This window comes from Chiloscyllium plagiosum, unplaced genomic scaffold (genome assembly GCF_037043375.1).
Source record: "Chiloscyllium plagiosum isolate Xiang-an unplaced genomic scaffold, Cpla_swu_hap1 HiC_scaffold_8, whole genome shotgun sequence".
NCBI lineage: Eukaryota > Metazoa > Chordata > Chondrichthyes > Orectolobiformes > Hemiscylliidae > Chiloscyllium > Chiloscyllium plagiosum.
In genome coordinates this window covers 99,627,765-99,647,143 of record NW_028270146.1, presented here as the reverse complement: position 1 = coordinate 99,647,143, position 19,379 = coordinate 99,627,765, and the positions used below count along the sequence as shown (strand labels likewise).

The 19,379-nt window shown below is 41.2% G+C and overlaps 1 protein-coding gene across 2 annotated transcripts in view; it reads right to left on the bottom strand.

Moving 5' to 3' along the window:
• The window catches only part of ino80 (INO80 complex ATPase subunit), a 215,530-nt gene that overhangs the window by 42,967 nt on the left and 153,184 nt on the right, over positions 1 to 19,379 (bottom strand). For both annotated transcript variants that reach the window (XM_043698306.2, XM_043698307.2), the window contains exon 27: positions 3,604 to 3,731. In XM_043698306.2, coding sequence (XP_043554241.2) covers positions 3,604 to 3,731 — 128 coding nt within the window. The remainder of the gene's footprint in view (positions 1 to 3,603; positions 3,732 to 19,379) is intronic.

The following is a 19,379-nucleotide window of genomic DNA, read 5'->3' as shown; positions in this document are numbered from 1 at the left end:
AGTCCGTGTCTACAGATACCTCAAAATTGACACCCAAGTTCGTAAGGTTATTAAGGCGGCATGTGGTGTTGTCTTTCATTAGCAGGGAAATTAAATTTAAAAGCCGCAAGGGTATGCTGCAGATCTATAGAGTTTTGGTTTGACTACCCTTGGAATATTATGCTCAGTTCTGGTCGCCTCATAATAGAAAAGATGTGGAAGCTTTAGAGGGGGTGCAGAGGAGGATGGTGCTAGGACTGGAGGGCATGTCTTATGAAGAAAGGTTGAGGGAGCTTGGGCCTTTCTCATTGGAGTGAAGAAGGATGAGAGGTGACTTGATAGAGGTGCACAAGATGATGAGAGGCATAGAAACAGTGAATAGCCAGAGACTTTCCCATGGTGGAAATGTTTATCAGGAGGGAGCATTATTTTAAGGTAATTGGAGGAATGTTTAAGGAAGATGTCAGAGTAGTAGGTGCGTGGAATGCACTGCCAGCAGTGGTAGTAGACGGACATTTAAGCAACTCTTGGATTGGCTCATGGAAGATAGTACAATGAAGGGTATGTAGGTCCGTCTGATCTTGGAGTAGGACAAAAGGCTGGCACAACATTAAGGGGCGAAGGGCCTATACTATGCTGTACTGTTCCATGTTCTATGAAAAGAACAGGTGTCCATTTGAGAGGCAAAATTCAAATACTGTGTGTCAGTCTAAGACATCCACCAAAATATCCAACGGGGGATAGTACAAAAACTTTTATTCAAAGGTGAGAGTAAAACTATAACAAATAGGAACAAGAGTAGGTCATTTGGTCCCTTTCGCCGATCCAAAATTCATTAAGATCAAAGCAGATTCATTAAGATAGATAAAAGTCACAAAGTCCTTCTGGACCACAGAGCTCCTCTCATCAGAGAGAATTCACCGCAGGTCAATGGACAGGTTGAAAAGGACAATCTTTCATTGTGACCTCAGTCAGTGCAGGAATTGAACCCAAGTTATTAGTTTCACTCTGCATTGCAAACCAGCCAACTGAGCTAGCCAATCCTGAATGTGGCACTTAAGACTATAGATAATTTAGGGGAATAGAATAGTTTGGAAAGAAAAAATAAGGGAAGTTGGACAAGCATGAGGGAAAAACAAAGAGAAGGATATAGTGCAAAATGTGGGAGAAGATGGGAGGAATTATAAAAGTTGATTTGGATGAGAACATAGGAGACATAGTTAATAGTTTGCAGTTGACGCCAAAATTGGTGGTGAAGTGGACAGTGAAGGTGGTTATCTAAGATTACAATGGGACCTTATCAGGGGCGAGAAATGGCTGATTGAGTTTAATTTAGATAAATGAGAGGTTTTAGTAAGGTAAATCAGGGCAAGATTTATACCCTCAAATGGTAGGGTCCTGGGTAGTGTTGCCAAACAAAGACACCTAGTGTGCAGATGCACAGTTCCTTGAAAGTGGAGTCGCAGGTAGATACGGTGGGGAAGCAGATATTTGGCAAGCTTTCCTTCACTGGTCAATGCAGCGAGTAGAGAGTTGGGATATTAGGTTGAGGCTGTATAGCACATAGGTGAGGCCACTTTTGGAATACTGTGTACAATTCTAGACACCTTACTATAGGAAGGATGTTGTTAAAGTTGACAGGGTGCAGCAAAGACTTACAAAGATTTTGCTGGGTCTGGAGGGTTTGAGGGAGGTGAATAGGTGGGCCTTTTCCTCCTGGAGCTTCAGTGACTGATGGGTGACCTTACAGACATTTATAAAATCATGAGGGGCATAGATAGGGTGAATAGCCATGATCTTTTTGCTAGGGTGACGGAGTCCAAAACTTGAGGACAGATTTAAAAAGGACATGAGGGGTAACTTTGTCAAGCAGAGGGCGGTGTGTATCCGAAATGAGCTGCCATAGGAAATGGTAGAGACAAGTACAAATACAAATGTTTAAATGGCATATGGATCGGTCCATGAATGGTAAGGGTTTAGAAGATCTGGGCCAAAAGATGGAAATGGGACTACTTCAGTTTAGGATATCTGGCTGGTGTAGACACGTTGGACTGAAGGGTCTGTTTCTATGTTGTGTGATTCAAGGACTTTAAGTGTGCATAAAATGTCTGCTTTTGTCACATATTCTGTGACAAAAATGTATGAAAACTAAAGTTAAGACCAAAAGACAGGAGTAAAAGTAAGCCATTCAGACCATGGAGTCTGCTCCCCCAGTGAGATCATGGCTCATCTGACAACTTCACTTGTACTGGCAACGAAGTCCCAGAATAGTACTGAAAAACATCACTGTTAAAAGGAACAAATGAACCCTGGGAACCATGACTCAGTTGGGAGCATTCTTGCTTTGTAAGTCTCAAAGTTTCAGGCTCAAAAGCAGATGAGTTGGTCATTATCATGTTGATGTTTGTGTCAGCTTGCAGTGCATAAATTGGTTGCAGTCTTTTCTTGATACAATACTCTGCATTAAACTGTAACTGCTTCCTTTATATCATATACCACTACATCCAGCTGCAAGGTCCCACATGCTCTTCCTGTACTAGCAGCAGCTAACCTGCATATAAACAAAAAGAACAAGTTCTAGCACAGATCCATGAGACATCACTCCTCCATATCCAAAAGGGATTTCACATTATCTGTTCTACATCTCTCCATTATGCCATGTGGTAACATTTAGTCCAAACTAAGAAATGTGTTATCAATCCAGATGGTTTGATTAATTGTCTTGACTGGTAGATCAGTCCCCTCCATCTTTCATAGGCCCTGGCTCTCCATGGGGTGATGAATGATCATCCTTATGTATTGGGATCCAAGTCTTAAAAAGGATGCAGATACACTAATTATCTTGTCAGTTAATCAAACAAGAATAAACTTGTAATGATCTGTGTTCCCAAAGCCAATTATAACAAATTTTCCTAACAAATGGCCATCATTGATCTAACTGCCTGTGAATAAGAATGTGTGAAAGAGGGAATTTATGAGAAAGGGATGCACAGTACTGGCCTAGAAATGGAGATCCTAGTATATGAATAGACTCAAGTGCAAGCTGTATTTGAGCTGAGTGTCAGCTTGCTTTTAGGTAAAGGACACACTTGGATAAAATTATTTAAGCTGGATGTGCAGCTAAGAACCAAGACTTTTGCAGATAATACTCTTATGATACACCATATCTCTTTCTTTCAGGTAGTTGAAACAGTCTCTGCTGAGATTTCCTAAAAAGTCTCTTTGCTTCGCTAAGATGTGTGATGTCTGTTCTCATGGGATATTTTCCAACAATCAATTCAGTACTATTCATTTCCTAGAAAGTCACTCGGGCATGGAAGAAAGAGCCACTTCAATTCCAAAAAGAATAGGCATGCCAAAAACAAATAGTTCGGAAATGACTACCATTTGAAAATTGAGACACACACTCAATGCAATAGCCAGTGAATTTATAACAATTTATACCTGCACAATTCTGCAGGTACAGATCTTGGGCTTCAATGATCTCTGCACAACAACTGAATTTAAAAGATGCAGTCACCAAACTAAAACCTAATGAAGAAAGCATTATTTGTCACAACTCCAGCAAGTATGTTCTTATGCAATTTCAAATAATAGCTTATTAAGAACTAGATCACTCCTCACCTCTAGCAGATCGATCATACGTGTCATCTGGGAGTAAATAAGCACACGATGGCCCTGGGCTTTTAGCCGTGTTAGGAGGATGTCAAGAGTATGTAGCTTCCCACTGTCTGTGATCAGGCTTTCTTTGTCTGAAAGAAACACATGGAAATATTTACTTTTTTCAAACCTCAAATGTTCAGGCTTCAAATTTATATCCTGCTCACCACCACCACACTGAACCTTCTCCCAAAGCACTGGCCCTTACCAGGATACAGTTCCATGGGCTACCACATGAAGTGGTGTAGTGCATGTTGGTAGTATATTTATCAACATAGGCATCAAATCCAACCCTGACCTAGCATCACTCAATGCAACCCTCCTCTATCCCCAAAATACTTTTCAAAACTAATTGACAGCTCAGCTCAGATCATCAGACAAAGACCCACATTGACAAACACAGGGTCCTAGAATCAGCTGACCCCAAAGAAAGCTGAATGTGATTCAGGTTTTCACACTCATTTTGAAATTAGTTGTTTTAATCTAGGGCATACAGCCCAAGCCAATTTTCCACTCTAGCCAATTAGAGACCAATTATAGGTGACTTGATAGAGGTGTACAAGATGATGAGAGGCATAGTTAGAGTGGATAGCCAGAGACTTTCCCATGGTGGAAATGTCTATCACGAGGGGGCATAATGTTAAGGTAATTGGTTTCATGCAAAGCTCAGTGAACAGCAATCTATGTTGTCTTACCATTGCCTGAATTAGGAACAAAGCCCTTCATAGGATTTACAGTGGGACTAAACATTTGAAAGATAAAAATGTAAAGTGGCAGGTAAACAGAAGATTAGATTAGATTACTTACAGTGTGGAAACAGACCCTTCAGCCCAACAAGTCCACACCGACCCGCCGAAGAGCAACCCACGCAGACCCATTCCCCTACACCTAACACTATGGGCAGTTTAGCATGGCCAATTCACCTAAACTGCACATTTTTGGACTGTGGGAGGAAACTGGAGCACCGGGAGGAAATCCACGCGGACACAGGGAGAATGTGCAAACTCCACACAGACAGTTGCCTGAGGCGGAAACTGAACCCAGGTTTCTGGCGCTGTGAGGCAGCAGAGCCTCACTGTGCTACCGTGCCACCCACAAACTTGTGGTTAATTCTTTCAATGAGTGGTTCAATGCAATGTGTTACTTATGAAACTTCTTCAGAATCAATTTTCCGAGTAGAGCCTGGGTTCGAGGGACTTGGAGTGAACACAGCTACTTGTAGTAAAATAACACTATCATGAACAACATAATCCAAGGTTGTTCACAGGAGCATGATCAACCTAGATAAGAGATGTTAGGTCAAGCTAAAAGCTTGACCAAAAATGGTAGATTTTAAGGAGAGTCCTCAAGGAAGAAAAAGAAAGAAAGTGGGCAAGAGACTTGAGAGAATTCCAGTATTTGGGACCCAGGCAATTCAAGCAATGGCCAATGATGATGCAGCTATTATAACTCGAAATGTGCAAGCGTCCAGAATTGGAGGAGTGTAAATATCCTGCAGTATGGTGGATCTGGAGGAGATTACAGAGGTTGGGAGGAACAAAGCAATAGAGGGAACTGAAAATAAGAATGAGAATTTTAGCATCAAACAAGTATTCACTGCATGTTAGGATAGGCCAGTGAGTGGGGTTGGGGTTGTGTGTGCACGCATGCATGAGAGAGAGAGACAGAGAGAGAGAGGGAGAGAGAGAGACAGGTAACAGATTTGCTGCAAGTTAAGACGGGTAATTGAATTCTGGATGACCTCCAATTTACAGTGTGTAGAATGTGGGAAATTGGCCAGGCGTGCATTGGAATAGTCAAGCTGAGAGGCGACAAAGGAATGGATGAGGCTTCTTGCGCCTGCCTTTACCCAATTTTGTAGTAGTTGACCTAGGGAAACAGGTAGAAATAGGTGTTCTTACTGTTAGCACAAATCAAATGTTGGAAGCTCAACCCAGGTTCGAAAGTGACACCAGGCTGCAAACAGACTACTTTAATTTCAGACCAGAAGGATGGAGTCAATAGCGCACAAATGTATTTTGGACTGGAAAAATAATGGCTTTCACCTTCCCAATATTTGATGAGAAGCAGCTTCTGCTGAACCAATACTGGGTGTCAGTTAATTTAACGACAGTGGTTGAGTTGATAGGATGGTGGCCAAAGGTAGACCTGTTGCAGGGTCATCAGCATAGAAACCAACTCTGTTTTTGGATGTTATTACCAAGTAGCAGGCCCGAGAATGATTCTTTGTGGAATACTTGTGGTAACAGAGCAGAAGTAGGATGAAAAGTGAGCATTGAGTTGGTGGGAACTACACAACTGATGACTATGGAGAAGAAAAAAAAATGATTGCAAATGGGGTGAAAGTTGCATAATAGAGAAAATTGTGGTGAATTGATGATAACATAAGCATTGAGAGACTGTGGACTTGAGTTTGCATTTCAGCATGGCAATATTATAACCTTCAGGTATATTCAGTTCCATTCTCTCTTTCACCTGCAATACTTCCCACTCACATTCCCCCTCTACCACACCAAGCAGACAAATTTGTCAAACAACCTAGAACAAGATGTGCACTCAGTTGACAAATTGAAGAAAAAAAAATCAGCTCTTTATTCACATAAAGGACTGCACAGCATATGGTATGTTCATGGGGGCTCTTGTGGTATAGTGGTAGCGGCCCTACCTCTGAGCGTACATGCCTGGACTCGGTGTCCCATCTGCTCCCAAGGTGTGTAATAGATTTACTGGAAAATATCTATTGTATGTTCATTTAGAATTTAAAAAAATCCTCACTGGTATCACTGTCAATCTAAGTTGCTTCTAAAACTTCTAAGCATGTGTGTTAAGACACCATATAGCTTTGTTTAGAGCAGAACTAGAGATGAATCTTTTTGCAAAAACCCTGGAATGCTGGTAACTACCAGCACTCCGTCATGTGGTGATTTATAACAGCAAAACTAAAAAAAAATCTGCTTTTGTAACTTTGAAAAATGGACGCAAGGGACCTTAGAAATGGAAGGAATGTTGCATTGTGAAGAGAGGACCCTACTGCATTCTAGGGTAGAAGTGTAATCTACAGACATCAATAATATTTTTGTTTCTTTCATTGATTTTTGTCCTTGCTTGTGAGAATAGTTTCGATACCTACCTAGAATTTCTTCACAATATAAATGGGGTAAGGTAGTCATGGGGCACAGATGGCTCATACTTTCGGCAGCTGGGATGTGGCCAGCAGGAGCTGCAATGTAGGTGGGGTTCATTTCATACAGTCAGGCCATTTCCCCTGGGACAGATAAGGACTGGAAACATGAATTAATGTATTATCACAAATCTCTCAATGTTTACACTGAAGGAAAATTAACTATAGAAAGTGGCTGGGAAAGGAAAAATGCAGTTTGATTTAGTGCTGCTGACCTCAGTGGGAGGGAATGTTAGTGAGAGAATGAAAAAAAGAATGCAAGCACCAACTTTCAAATTCTGAGCTCTCATTTTCCTGCTCATTGGATCAGGTGCATGGAACCAATTACATTGATTTAACAAACATCTGAGCAAGAAAATTCAAAGCAGTTTACTTCATGACAGGGTGTGTTGATTCACACACTGTTGGCTGTGATTGCACATCCTCAATAGTGCAAGACACACTGTTTGGAAGTGTTCTCTTACTTAAAAACCTTATTTTAAGGAATTTACGAACCAGCAGTAACAAACTAAATTTTGATCAGCTGCACAGTGTCATTAAAGGGACATTTTCAGTTGAAACTGTCACTCTCCATACCAGCGAAAGGCAGAAATTGCACTTAAAAAGTACCTTTCACATCCTTGACGTCTTATTGCACTCACTCTCTGAAATGTGACCAATGATGATACTGTGAAAAACACAGCTGACAATGTGTACACAATTCCCACCAATGGTAAATACAATAAATGACAACACTTTTTACAAGCTATTATGTGAGAATCTTGATATCAAATGAATATCCCTCTTTGTTGGATAGTAATAGGAGATATCTTACATCTAGCCAAACCAGCAGACAGTCCCTGAAAGATAACTCACTTGACAATGCTGTGCCTGCAGAATTGCATTCCAACAACAGCCCAAATTGCACGCTCAATCCAGAAATTAAAGAGTAATGCAACATGGATGTCAGTCAGTAGGTCTAAGACTACTTATTTTTAGATGGAGTTCCAAAGGATTTAAACAGTATTGCAGATTCTCTCCACGATCTGATTCACCTTTGGGCTTTAATTCCACGTTGGTACATTTCATCTGCTGCCCAAAAGAATGATATTCAAATGCAAGATCCCATATGCAGAGTCCATATGCAGCCATCAAATCCTAGAAGCTAACCCATGAACCCTAAAAGAATGCTACCTCCATTTATTAAAGTAACTTTGACTAGTTACCTTGTCTTGTTTGACTTTTGACGGAGTGAAAGTTTAGAAAAGATTTTCATAAGCCTTACTGGTGGACAAATCCTGAAGCAGAACAGGGAATCATCAGCAACTGTAGACATTTACGTTCGTCAGAATAAAGATTCAATCTTTACAGGTGAGCCTTTTAACTGCGAAAAGAGGCTGAATAAGCTTGAAAGTGTTTTCTTTGGAACAGGGAAGGTTTGGGGTGGGGGTGTGGGCTGAGAGAGCTGTGTAAGATTATGAGGGGCATGCTTCGGATGGTCAGAAAGCAGCTGATCCCTTATCTGAAGGGTCAAATAACAAAGGACACACCTTTAAGGTGAAAGCCTGAGATAAAGAGGATTTGAAGATAAAACCTTTCACCCATAGGGTGGTGGGGGTCTGGAATGGTATGCCTGGGAGGGTAGTTGAGGCAGGTAACCTTACGATCTTTAAAGAGGCTTTAAGTTCAGTGTCTTAAAGTGAAATGAGAGTAGATTTAGCATAGTTTTGGTGGTATAGAGTCAATGGGCCAAAGGGCCTCTTCTGTACTGTATAACCATGAAGATTTTAGGGAATGAAGTGGAATGGTGAGACAAATAAATGCATCAGCAATAAAGGCCCCACATACTAAGAGCGCCTCATTCACTGAAGACTTAATGCAGGACAATCATCAATTACAATAAAATGTTCTTTACAGCTTCTATCTTTTTCTCCTTGAAGACTTACATAAAGACTAATGTACAGGCTCCATTGGTATCTTGCACTCCGTTTTTGGTGAGAGAATTTGTGGATATCTCCTGCACAGTGCAATCATATTTACTAACACTAGAAACAATAATCCTTTTTACTGTAACATCTTTAAATCTGAACGTGCCATTTACGATACAATGTTTGATATGATATCTGCATTTTTCATCACTTCATCAAAACACTGAACTTGTGCAGTCACCACCCAATATTATCAATTCCAAATGAGGAAATGTAAAGAGGTTAGGCTTCTTAGATGATCCCACTTAATATTTTTACAATGAACCGAGAGAAAAAAAGTATTCCAAATCAATTGTTTGTTGTGATAAGAGTTCTCATCCTAATTAAAATTAGGTTTTTGAGGAATGGGAAAGTGAGGCAGTAAAACATTTCCATTAAAAGGCCGCAGTTTTAACGATGGACAATATACATAGATCAGCAATTGAATATAGTTCTGGATAGTGTTAGCAATGTGATAAGTAGAAGAGGGGATGCTCTTAAAAAATTACCCAAACGCACATGCCCCTCCCACTAGCTGCCAGTGGCTCTTGGCAAGTGAACATCACAGTCAAGGTCAGCACATATTGCACGATCCTAATTGCCTTTTTAATGGTAGTGATGAACCAGCTTTTTGAACTATCACAGTGTTGTAGTTAGACTCAAAATGCTTCTCTTTCAAGTGACTTGACACAACCAAGTGGCTGGAATAGTCGTTTCAAAAATAATTGAGTCAACCACATTGCTGTGGATCCAGGGTCACATATAAGCCAAATGGATAAGGATGGCAGATTTTCTTCCCTAAAGCAGTTGAACATGAGTGAATGAAGCGAAGTTTTTGAAACAATTATGATTAACATTTTATTCCTGATGTTAATTACGCTATTTTTTTAAAAAATTGGTCAGGGCATGGAGTACAGGAGTTGGGGGGTCATGTTGCGGCTGTACAGGACATTGGTTAGACCACTGTTGGAATATTGCGTGCAACTCTGGTCTCCTTCCTATTGGAACGATGTTGTGAAACTTGAAAGGGTTCAGAAAAGATTTACAAGGATGTTGCCAGGGTTGGAGGATTTGCGCTATAAGGAGAGGCTGAATAGGCTGGGGCTATTTTCCCTGGAGCGTCGGAGGCTGAGGGGTGACCTTATAGAGATTTATAAAATCATGAGGTGCATGGATAGGATAAATAGACCAAGTCTTTTCCCTGGAGTGGGGTGGAGGGGAGTGGGGTGTTGGAGGGAAAAAGAGTCCAGAACTAGAGGGCCTAGGTTTAGGGTGAGAGGGGAAAGATATAAAAGAGACCTAAGGGGCAACTTTTTCACACAGAGGGTGGTACATGTACGGAATGAGCTGCCAGAGGAAGTGGTGGAGGTTGGTACAATTGCAACATTTAAGAGGCATTTGGATGGGTATATGATTAGGAAGGGTTTGGAGGGATATGGGCCGGGTGCTGGCAGGTGGGATTAGATAAGATTGGGATATCTGGTCAGCATGGACGGGTTGGACCGAAGGGTCCGTTGCCACGCTGTACATCTCTATGACTATTTAAAATTCCCATGCTGCCATGGTAGGATTTGAAATCATACTTCTGAATCTTTGTCTGGACGAGTATCTGGATAGGTGCATTGCAACTCTGTTACTATCCCTATTTTAGGCCTCAACTGTTCCTAGAATTTCATCTACCTTGGAGGGTATTAGAAGAAAACATTTGCACCAGCCAAGCTCAAAGCAACTCGGCTCTTCATTTTTCTTGGAAGACATGTAATGGTAGTTTTGACTACAATACCGTCTAACTTGTTACATCGCTATGTTACTCAAAGAATGTGGAAAAAACAGACAGCAAGATGAAGGTAAGCAGTGAAATAAGAACTTTTGGACTTGCACATTAGAAAGTTGAATCTCATTCTATCACAGCTCATGCTTCACAGATTGAAGTTATCATGGGGATCACATTCTAGGAATTGGGCTTCAAAGATAGACAGTTAATTTATCTACAAAACTCCAATCATTCAATTCAACAGATTAAACTGTTTACATGATCATCAACCAGTGAAGAGAAACTTGCCAAAAGCACCAGCTCAAAATCAGTCTTCTGACCATTTACTGATCGGCAGAGACGATGATGTCATGTCAATTAGCTAGCAACCCAGAGCTCAAGCTAATGTTTTGGGGATACTGTATAGCTAGTGCAATTTAAAATCAATTTATAAAATTCTGGAATTGAAAACCAGTTTCAGTAACAACCACAACAATCAATTGCTGTAAAAATGCACCTGTATCACTAATATCCTTTAGGGAAGGAAATCTGCTGTCCTTACTCAACCTGGCCTAAGAGACTTCAGAGTGAGGTAGTTGAATCTGAACTGTCCTCTAAAGTGTCGAGCAATCTAAAGTGTTCAAGGACAACAATGGGGTGTGGGCAACCAATGTTGTCTTTGGCAACAGTGCCCACATACCACAAAAGAATGAAATCTGAAATAGCACAGTAGTACCACAGTACATGGAGTTCCCAGCATCTGTAACCTCTAACATGTACTTGTGCTTTTACCTCCATGTCCTGTGAGGTAAGTGAAACTTAGCTTGATCAACTTTCACACACACCATGGAATGCCATGGAAGCTTTTGATTAATAGGCATGCTGGGTTCTTTTGTTCACATTATAGCACTTTCTGTAGAGAAAACTGATTTCTGCTATCAAGCACTAACACAAGAAAAGACATCTTTGTTCTGGTCTCAATTGATGCCTACTGTCCTGATGAAGGGCTTTTGCCCAAAACGTCGATTTTTAGGCTCCTCGGATGGTGCCTGACCTGCTGTGCTTTTCCAGCACCATTCTAATCTTGACTGATTTCTAACATCTGCAGTCCCCACTTTTGCCTACACTGATAATGTGACTTCAGACTTAAAGTTAGGAAGAGCAAGGAACTATGGAAGAGCTGTATGGTAAACAGTGCATTCATCAAACCAAAAATTCAAACAAGGGACTAATGCAAGTTCAAGACAACGTTGAAAATCCTATTGTACTATCTGAAGCAAAAAATGTTGCCCTAGTGTCAGCATTCCCTCTTCAACCACTAATATTAAAGCCAGATAGAAGGTCATCTCATTGCTTGATGTGGGATCTTGCTTTGAGCAAAATGATTGATATGTTTGTCAGGTAATTGCTATTGCTGCATGTTAGGAATAATAGTCGCACTTTAAACGGTTTCAAAGAATCATGCTAGATGAATGCAAGTCTCAATTTGCTGTCTGTGCAATGGGACATCAGTCATGATCTGTAAGAGTACAAATTCTTCTCAAAAGAGCTGATCAATACGTAATTAGCTAGTTGTTGCTGCAATGTTGAGTTTTCAACAGGATCTTCGTAAGGAAAGCGGGAGGGTTTGAACTGTAAAAATATCTGACAAAACTAGTCAGAGGAACATCAGTGCTGTTTGTGAACCTAGCCAGTCTATTTTTCCTGTTTGCAATTTATATTTAGCTTGAAGCTGGGAAGGGAAATAGGAGATCGTTTGGCCCAGATGTGGATTGCTCTATAACTCATTTCCACAACTAGAGGAAATTCAGAGGCAAGTTTCCTGGTTGCTCTGCTGGCAGGGAACTCAAGTAAAGCATTTAACAGAAACAGGGCTGATTTTTCGACTTTGAAGTGATGGGGGAAGTAGTGACTAGAGAATAGAAATAAAAGGAATTACAGACCAACTTGATGTTATAAAAGGGACTACATCATTACTTGAACCAGAGTGAAATTCCATTTTATATATAACAATGAAAGCATTTTTATCCAGTAACAGCAACTTGCTTCCAGTCACGGCTCCCGTGTCTTACAATAAGCTACAGTCTTCAAATGGACTGCTTAGTTCAACGTGACGGTGGATACTTCAGAATTATCTAGTTGTAACCCAAACAGTCCCATGGAATCTCCTTTACTGAAACTTTTCATTTCGGTAGAATTTGCGGCTGAGTCCGACCACAATATGTCTTCGCTACATCAGAAAAACGTTTATTCACTTGCAGCAGGTATACATCGTTCCCTGAAGGTGCTCCCTCTGCTAAACACAGCCCTTCAGGGAACGATGTATACCTGCTGCAAGTGAATAAACGTTTTTCTGATGTATGCCTGACGACAGTGAACATTGTCACCTCCTGATTGGTCAGTTCAAACCTGACCATAACCCAGGCTGCCACTGAACTGCACTGTTAATGGTGCTAGCAGTTAGACATGACATTAAACATAGGCTTTATTTCTCTTCTCAGAGAGACATGAGATCTTGGGACACTAGCACAAGGAGGGAGCTCTCCTGAGAATTATGCCTCATATTTATGCTTCAGCTGAAAGTAAAATTGACTATCTGGGCATGATCGTATTGCATTTCACGATGCTTCACTGTGTCTAAGTTGACAACCATAAGGAACTGACATGAAAAAGCAGTTGAGGCCTGGGCAGATGAGTATACTTTTATGGAATGGTGGGCAGTTGGAGGGGCTAAATGGTCTATTCCTGCTCCAATTTATGTTAGATTTCTTACATTAGAACAGTGACTACATGACAAAAGTACTTAATTTGACTGTAAAGTGAGTGGGACATCCAAAAAGTCATAAAAGGCACTATGTAAATGAATGGCAATCTTTCCCTGGTACCACACCAAATAGGCATTCTTTATAAGACAACAGGCACTTTCATAATGGCAACCATCACAAGCCACCTCAACTGATCATCACTTGCAAATGTCTACCTACTTCTCAGTAGGAATAATTGCAAATCCATGGGCCTTACACCAACTCTGAGGAGAAAGTGAGGACTGCAGTTGCTGGACAGTCAGAGGCGACAAGAGTAGTGCTGGAAAAACAGGTCAGGCAGCATCTAATGAGCAGGAGTGTTGATGTTTCGGGCATAATTAACTTCTGATGAAGGGCGTATGTCCAAATGAGTTCCTGCTCTTTGGATGCTCCCTGACCTGCTGCGCTTTTCCAGCGCCACACTTCGACTCCCACACTCTGATCCAGGTAAAGTAAGACTTCACGTGGACACTTTCCCAGCATTTCCATGATATCAACACAGAGGCTGGAGACCAATTTGTGTGTCTCAGTCTATGAAGGAGCAATTGAGGTACTGGAACGTGAAACCCTGCAGCTTTGTGAAAAATATCTCAAGTGTTAATGCAACATGTTAATAAGAATGTTTCAAACTCGATCAGCTAGTTTTAGAGCACAACATTCAGTAGAGGTGCACTCAAGCAGAATATTTCAGTCTGCATGCAGCCTGATACATTGGACCGGCTTTAAACAATTACAAAATATGCAAGTCTGAACAGTAAAAGGAAATGTTTAAATTTTTGTATCAAAACATCAACATAAAGGCAAACCGCAGAGTAGCGATATAACCAACTGACAGGATTAACTCCTTAACATCCCTGCAATAGATAAACACAATCTGACCTATTTACCATTTTAATTCTGGAACATATGCCATTCATAATGCAATTTGAGCCTAATTTCATTCTAATTTTTACTCAATGCTAGAATCCCAGACTCCCCAACCAGCAGAAGTATTGATTTATCTATTAAAGAATTTGAAATTAAGTCACCTCTTAATTTTCTAAATTCACGAAATACAATTTTGGTGTATCTAATCTCTTCTGTAACGTAACCGAGTCTTTACCTGTGGAGACCTCTGTAGAATTCAGTACCACGTTTGTCCCCTCATACAGTGAGACACTTACACAGAGCTTGGTATCACACCGAGCTTCACCTTTCCCCAAGTCTTCTGTATTGCAGATGGTCATGTGGCAGTAAAATCCCTGGGCTACTAATTCATTTAAGAGAAAGTGAGGCCTGCAGATGCTGGAGAATCAGAGTCGAAAAATGTGGTGCTGCAAAAGCACAGCCGATCAGGCAGCATCTGAGGAATAGGAGAGTTGACACTTTGAGCATGAGCTCTTCCTGATGAAGAGTTCGTGCTCAAAACATCAACTCTCCTACTTCTCGGATGCTGCCTGACCGGCTGTGCTTTTGCAGCACCACATTTTTCGACTCTGATTCTCCAGCATCTGCAGGCCTGAGTCGAAAAATGTGGTGCTGCAAAAAGCACAGCCGGTCAGGCAGCATCCGAGAAGTAGGAGAGTTGATGTTTTGAGCACGAACTCTTCATCAGGAAGAGCTCATGCTCAAAGTGTCAACTCTCCTATTCCTCAGATGCTGCCTGATCGGCTGTGCTTTTGCAGCACCACACTACCAACTCACGGAACCATGCAAATAAACCAAGGACATGGGTTCAACCTCACAATGGCAGCTTGTGGAATTTTAAATTCAATGAATAAATCTGGAACTAAAAGATAGCATCAATAATGGTGGCCGTAACAATTACTGTGAACGGTTGAAAAAACCCATCTGATTCACTAATGCCCTTTTGGAAAAGAAATTTGTCATTGTTAGCTGGTCTGACTTAAATGGCTGATTGATACACACACTAATGTTGTTGACTCAAGTACTCTCCAAAATGGACAAGCAATTCTTATCTTGGGTAATTATGGCAACATGACTCCAGGAGGGGAGTAGCCGCCAACCTTTTGTTTTGCATCCTGTGTAGGGGTGTATGATGATGACTCTGGGGCAGTGCAAAGGCGATTTCACTTTGCATCAAAAAAGTGCTGTTCCTGTTCTGGAAGCATTCACTGGGTACAGTGTGGAAGGAGCTTTGCGCTATATCTAATTCTGTGCTTGCCCTGCCCAGAGTCTATTTGATGTCTCCAATGGAACATATTCCACATGCTAATACTGGTATTTATCGCTTTTTATGGACCAGCTAACACCAGAGGCTACAATGCCCTTGAGCACTGTCTGGACTGAACCTGCTCAAATCACCAGTAGTCACCTTGAGCAGAACCCCATCAGGCCCAATTCCTGGATTATGAAGTATGTTGCCTCCTGTGGTGTTGTGGTGTCACCAGTAGCCTCGGGTGGATCAGAGCTAATTGTTACCAAGTATGTTGAGACCAGTGTGGGAAGTTAGTGAACTCAATAGCGACACTGACCGTGGGGTCTATGCTGCACCGTGAAGGGAAACTGTGCCGGAAGTATTTACTGCAGACTGCTAGTCCTCAGAGAGGATAGTAGCTGTGCAATACGCCACGTAAACAGATCACTCTCTGCCTTTTAACCCTCTGAGTAAGATTGCAATCAGTCACTTCCCATTCATAATGATGGAAATTGCTGACACCTTTAAGAGTGAAGAGGTCAAAGGCAGTTACAGCTGCAGTTACACTCAGCACCACACAGTGACATTGAAGAGTAATAAACCAGGCTCAATCTCCCTTGGCTGGATTCAACGTCATTAGAGAGCTCGCTCCAATTTATATTTGTAACACAATGAGTTATTCCAATCTAAAATGTCTGAAGTAAAACAGTGCCAGTTTTGTCACTAAGTATCAAACATGGTCATCAGGTTCAAGATAGCACAGAAATCAACAGTACATGAAAAACTGTTCACCTGTGGCTTTAAAGATTTAAGAAATATACTCTGTAATACAGTAATTTGGTATTATAGAGTGAAAATACAGGCCTTTCGAATGCAGAGTTACGCTAAAAGTTCCATACACAAGCTATAAGACAAATGAAACGATACTTCAAACTGCAAGAATAAAAAGAACTCTTAAAAGTGACACTGAAAAAAGAAAAGATCAATATTTCAGCCATGGGTTCAGAATTGAAAAGCCACAGGAATACCTTCTGGAGGAAGTAGTATCAGGCAGCTGAAAAATGGGTCAAGCTCAGCACAAATGGATGACTGTCATAGGGTGGTTGCATAGGAGCAACAGTGAATGTGTCAGGATGGCACAAGAAGGTGTAACATACCAAGACAGAAGATCTCCTGAGTATTTGCACGCATTACTACCCACCAATACTGCACCCTGATGCTGTGCAATGACAAACTAACATTCACCATGATTGTATTCTTGTTGTACAGTGGAATCTGTGCATCTAACTTTGTGTGAAATGGTGCTGCACATTCCAGGTACACAAACTGCAATAAAACTTAAAGTAATGCTTCAGTGAGACGAGATGTGCGTCAATGGATGCGCTCAGTGCTAACTGTTTGAAATACAAGATGATACTTTTTTTTTAATGCCTATGCTTTCATGCTGAGTTACAAGTCACTTGAGCAATTAGTTGCCTTTAGGATTATATTAAATGGTTGGAATATTTGGAAAAAAAAGAGTCTTTTGCAAAACATTTGCTGAGCTTAAATGCTGTTAGATACAGATTTAATATGCAGCTCTCTATTTACAGCCTATTTAGCTCTGTCAGTATTCTACCACCATCCAATGGCAGTGATCAAGCAGTGCAATTCCCTGTACTGCCTCGAGTATTCATCAGACTCTGCCTCATGAACAAAATGTCCTGCCGAATCAGTTATCAAAATGATAGCTTTAAAAACAATTTGCTTGTAATATATAGATATTGTTTTTCCAGATGGAAAAAGAAAATGAGCTTCAAAGAGGAGGGGAAGTACACTTAGAGGAAGGGTAATAAAAAAGCAAAACCAAAATTGTGACTTTGATGGAGCTATGCGGACAGGAAGGTGGTCAGTTACTAGTAACAACACAGGAGATAGGTCGAGTTTGAAAGAGAGAAATTATGAGTTGAATGACAGTTTTCCACTGCTCCCCCTCCATCCCCAGGTGGACTGAGGTGGGATTATCTACAATGAGATTTGTGAATTTCAGCAATTAGAATCCCCACACTGTGAAAACAGGCCCTTTGGCCCAACAAGTCCACACCTGACCCTCTGAAGGGTAACCCACCCAGACCCATTCCCCTACCCTATATTTACCGCACTAATAACCTACACTATGGGCAATTTAGCATGCCAATTCACCTAACCTGCACATCTTTGTGATTGAGGGACGAAATCAGAGCACCCAGAGGAAACCCAAGCAGACACTGGGAGAATGTGCAAACTCCACATAGACAGTTGCCAGAGGGTGGAATCGAACCCAGGTCCCTGGCGCTGTGAAGCAGCAGTGCTAACCACTGAGCCACCGTGTCGCCCTGGAATTGTTAAAGAGAGGTTATAGGGTGGCTGAAACTTTCAGTGGGAGAGCCAATGTATAGCACAGAGATGAGAGAAATGAAGGAGGGAGGGGAGGGAAAGCTACAATGGATGCTGAAAACATCAAGAATATCTCCCCTCAATTTTAACTGAGCCAATCCTTATCCATGTCATCAAAATGAGGATTTCCCTGAAAGATTACTGCTTCATGATGTATAGTGTGTGGGGTCAGTTACAATTTCTGGTTCATTCCATTATTACATACGAACCCGTTGTAGTATTTCTCTAATTCATTCCAGATTTAAACATTAGAAGTTGCTTTGGTTGACACTTTAGAAAGCAGCAAGATGAAAATCCAATTTTAAGGGATAGCATTCAGAAACAGCTCACACTTTAGGTATATGCTCATTAGGATCTTTGGAAGAGTCACTTTCTGAAGCATTAACTGGTTTTCAACTAAATCAATAATTAGTATTTGTTTATTTGGCATGTCTTTTTCCTGGGAAAGGTGACCAGTTGGGATTACACTAATTTCCCTGACCACCTCCAAACAGCCACTAAATTGAGGCAGGTAACAGGCAGCTCAAAATTGTGGATAGGTCAGAAAGGGCAGCATGAAGGCCACTGGAGAATTCTGAGAGGTTGTGTCGGGTATCAAAAACCAGAACTTTATGCCATCCAATTCGACTGACCTCTGAGAGCTCTTCTCTTTACAGCCTTGAAAAGAGTCCTGCACCAGAGGCCTTAACTTTGGTGGCTCCAACATTATGAACTCTCATTCTGGGGGTGTGGGGATTCTGTTAAGGGGACTTTGCACCTCATCAAATTGAGGGGGTTTGCATACAGAACTATTTCACTAATAATCTTACATCAATCATTTCCTCACTTGCATTTCCTGTTACCTTCAGGCTGGCAGAGAAACAGAAACATAGTTTTCCGGTCCCTTTCCTCCAACTCCTTGTCCTGAACCTTTCAGATGGCGTGATCAAGCAACCTTTTCTCAGAGCAGCAGCTAATACTGGCATGCTCCACATATTTTTTCCGCTCTGCTATCTGCTCTGTAATCTCCAGCAGCTGAGAATTGTTTACCATCTACCCCTTTGTTTTAAGTAAGCAATTATTGTGTGTAAGATATTATTATAGTTTCATACACACAACCACACCAATTACAACTGTCTAGGACTAAGTCTTGATTTGACTGCCTCCCTACTACTCGAGGGCAGAGGCATCACTTGATGCAATTTGAGCCATTCTGATCAGCCCTTGGTGACTCCACTAAAGGGCAGCACTCAGACAGAGTAGGAATCACCACAGAATATGGAAGATAGCAGCAGAAATTCAGCCAGGAAATTTGTCCCAGAGTTCTGCTGGTAAATATCAAAATAGAATGTCATGATTTGGAGATGCCGGTGTTGGACTGGGGTGTACAAAGTTAAAAATCACACAATAGAATGTGATATTCAGATTTTAATGACATCGCAGGCACAGGTATCACAACAAAAATGAACCTAATATTACACAATCATCCTCTGAACTTAAGTCAGTCATTTCATGCTGCCATAGA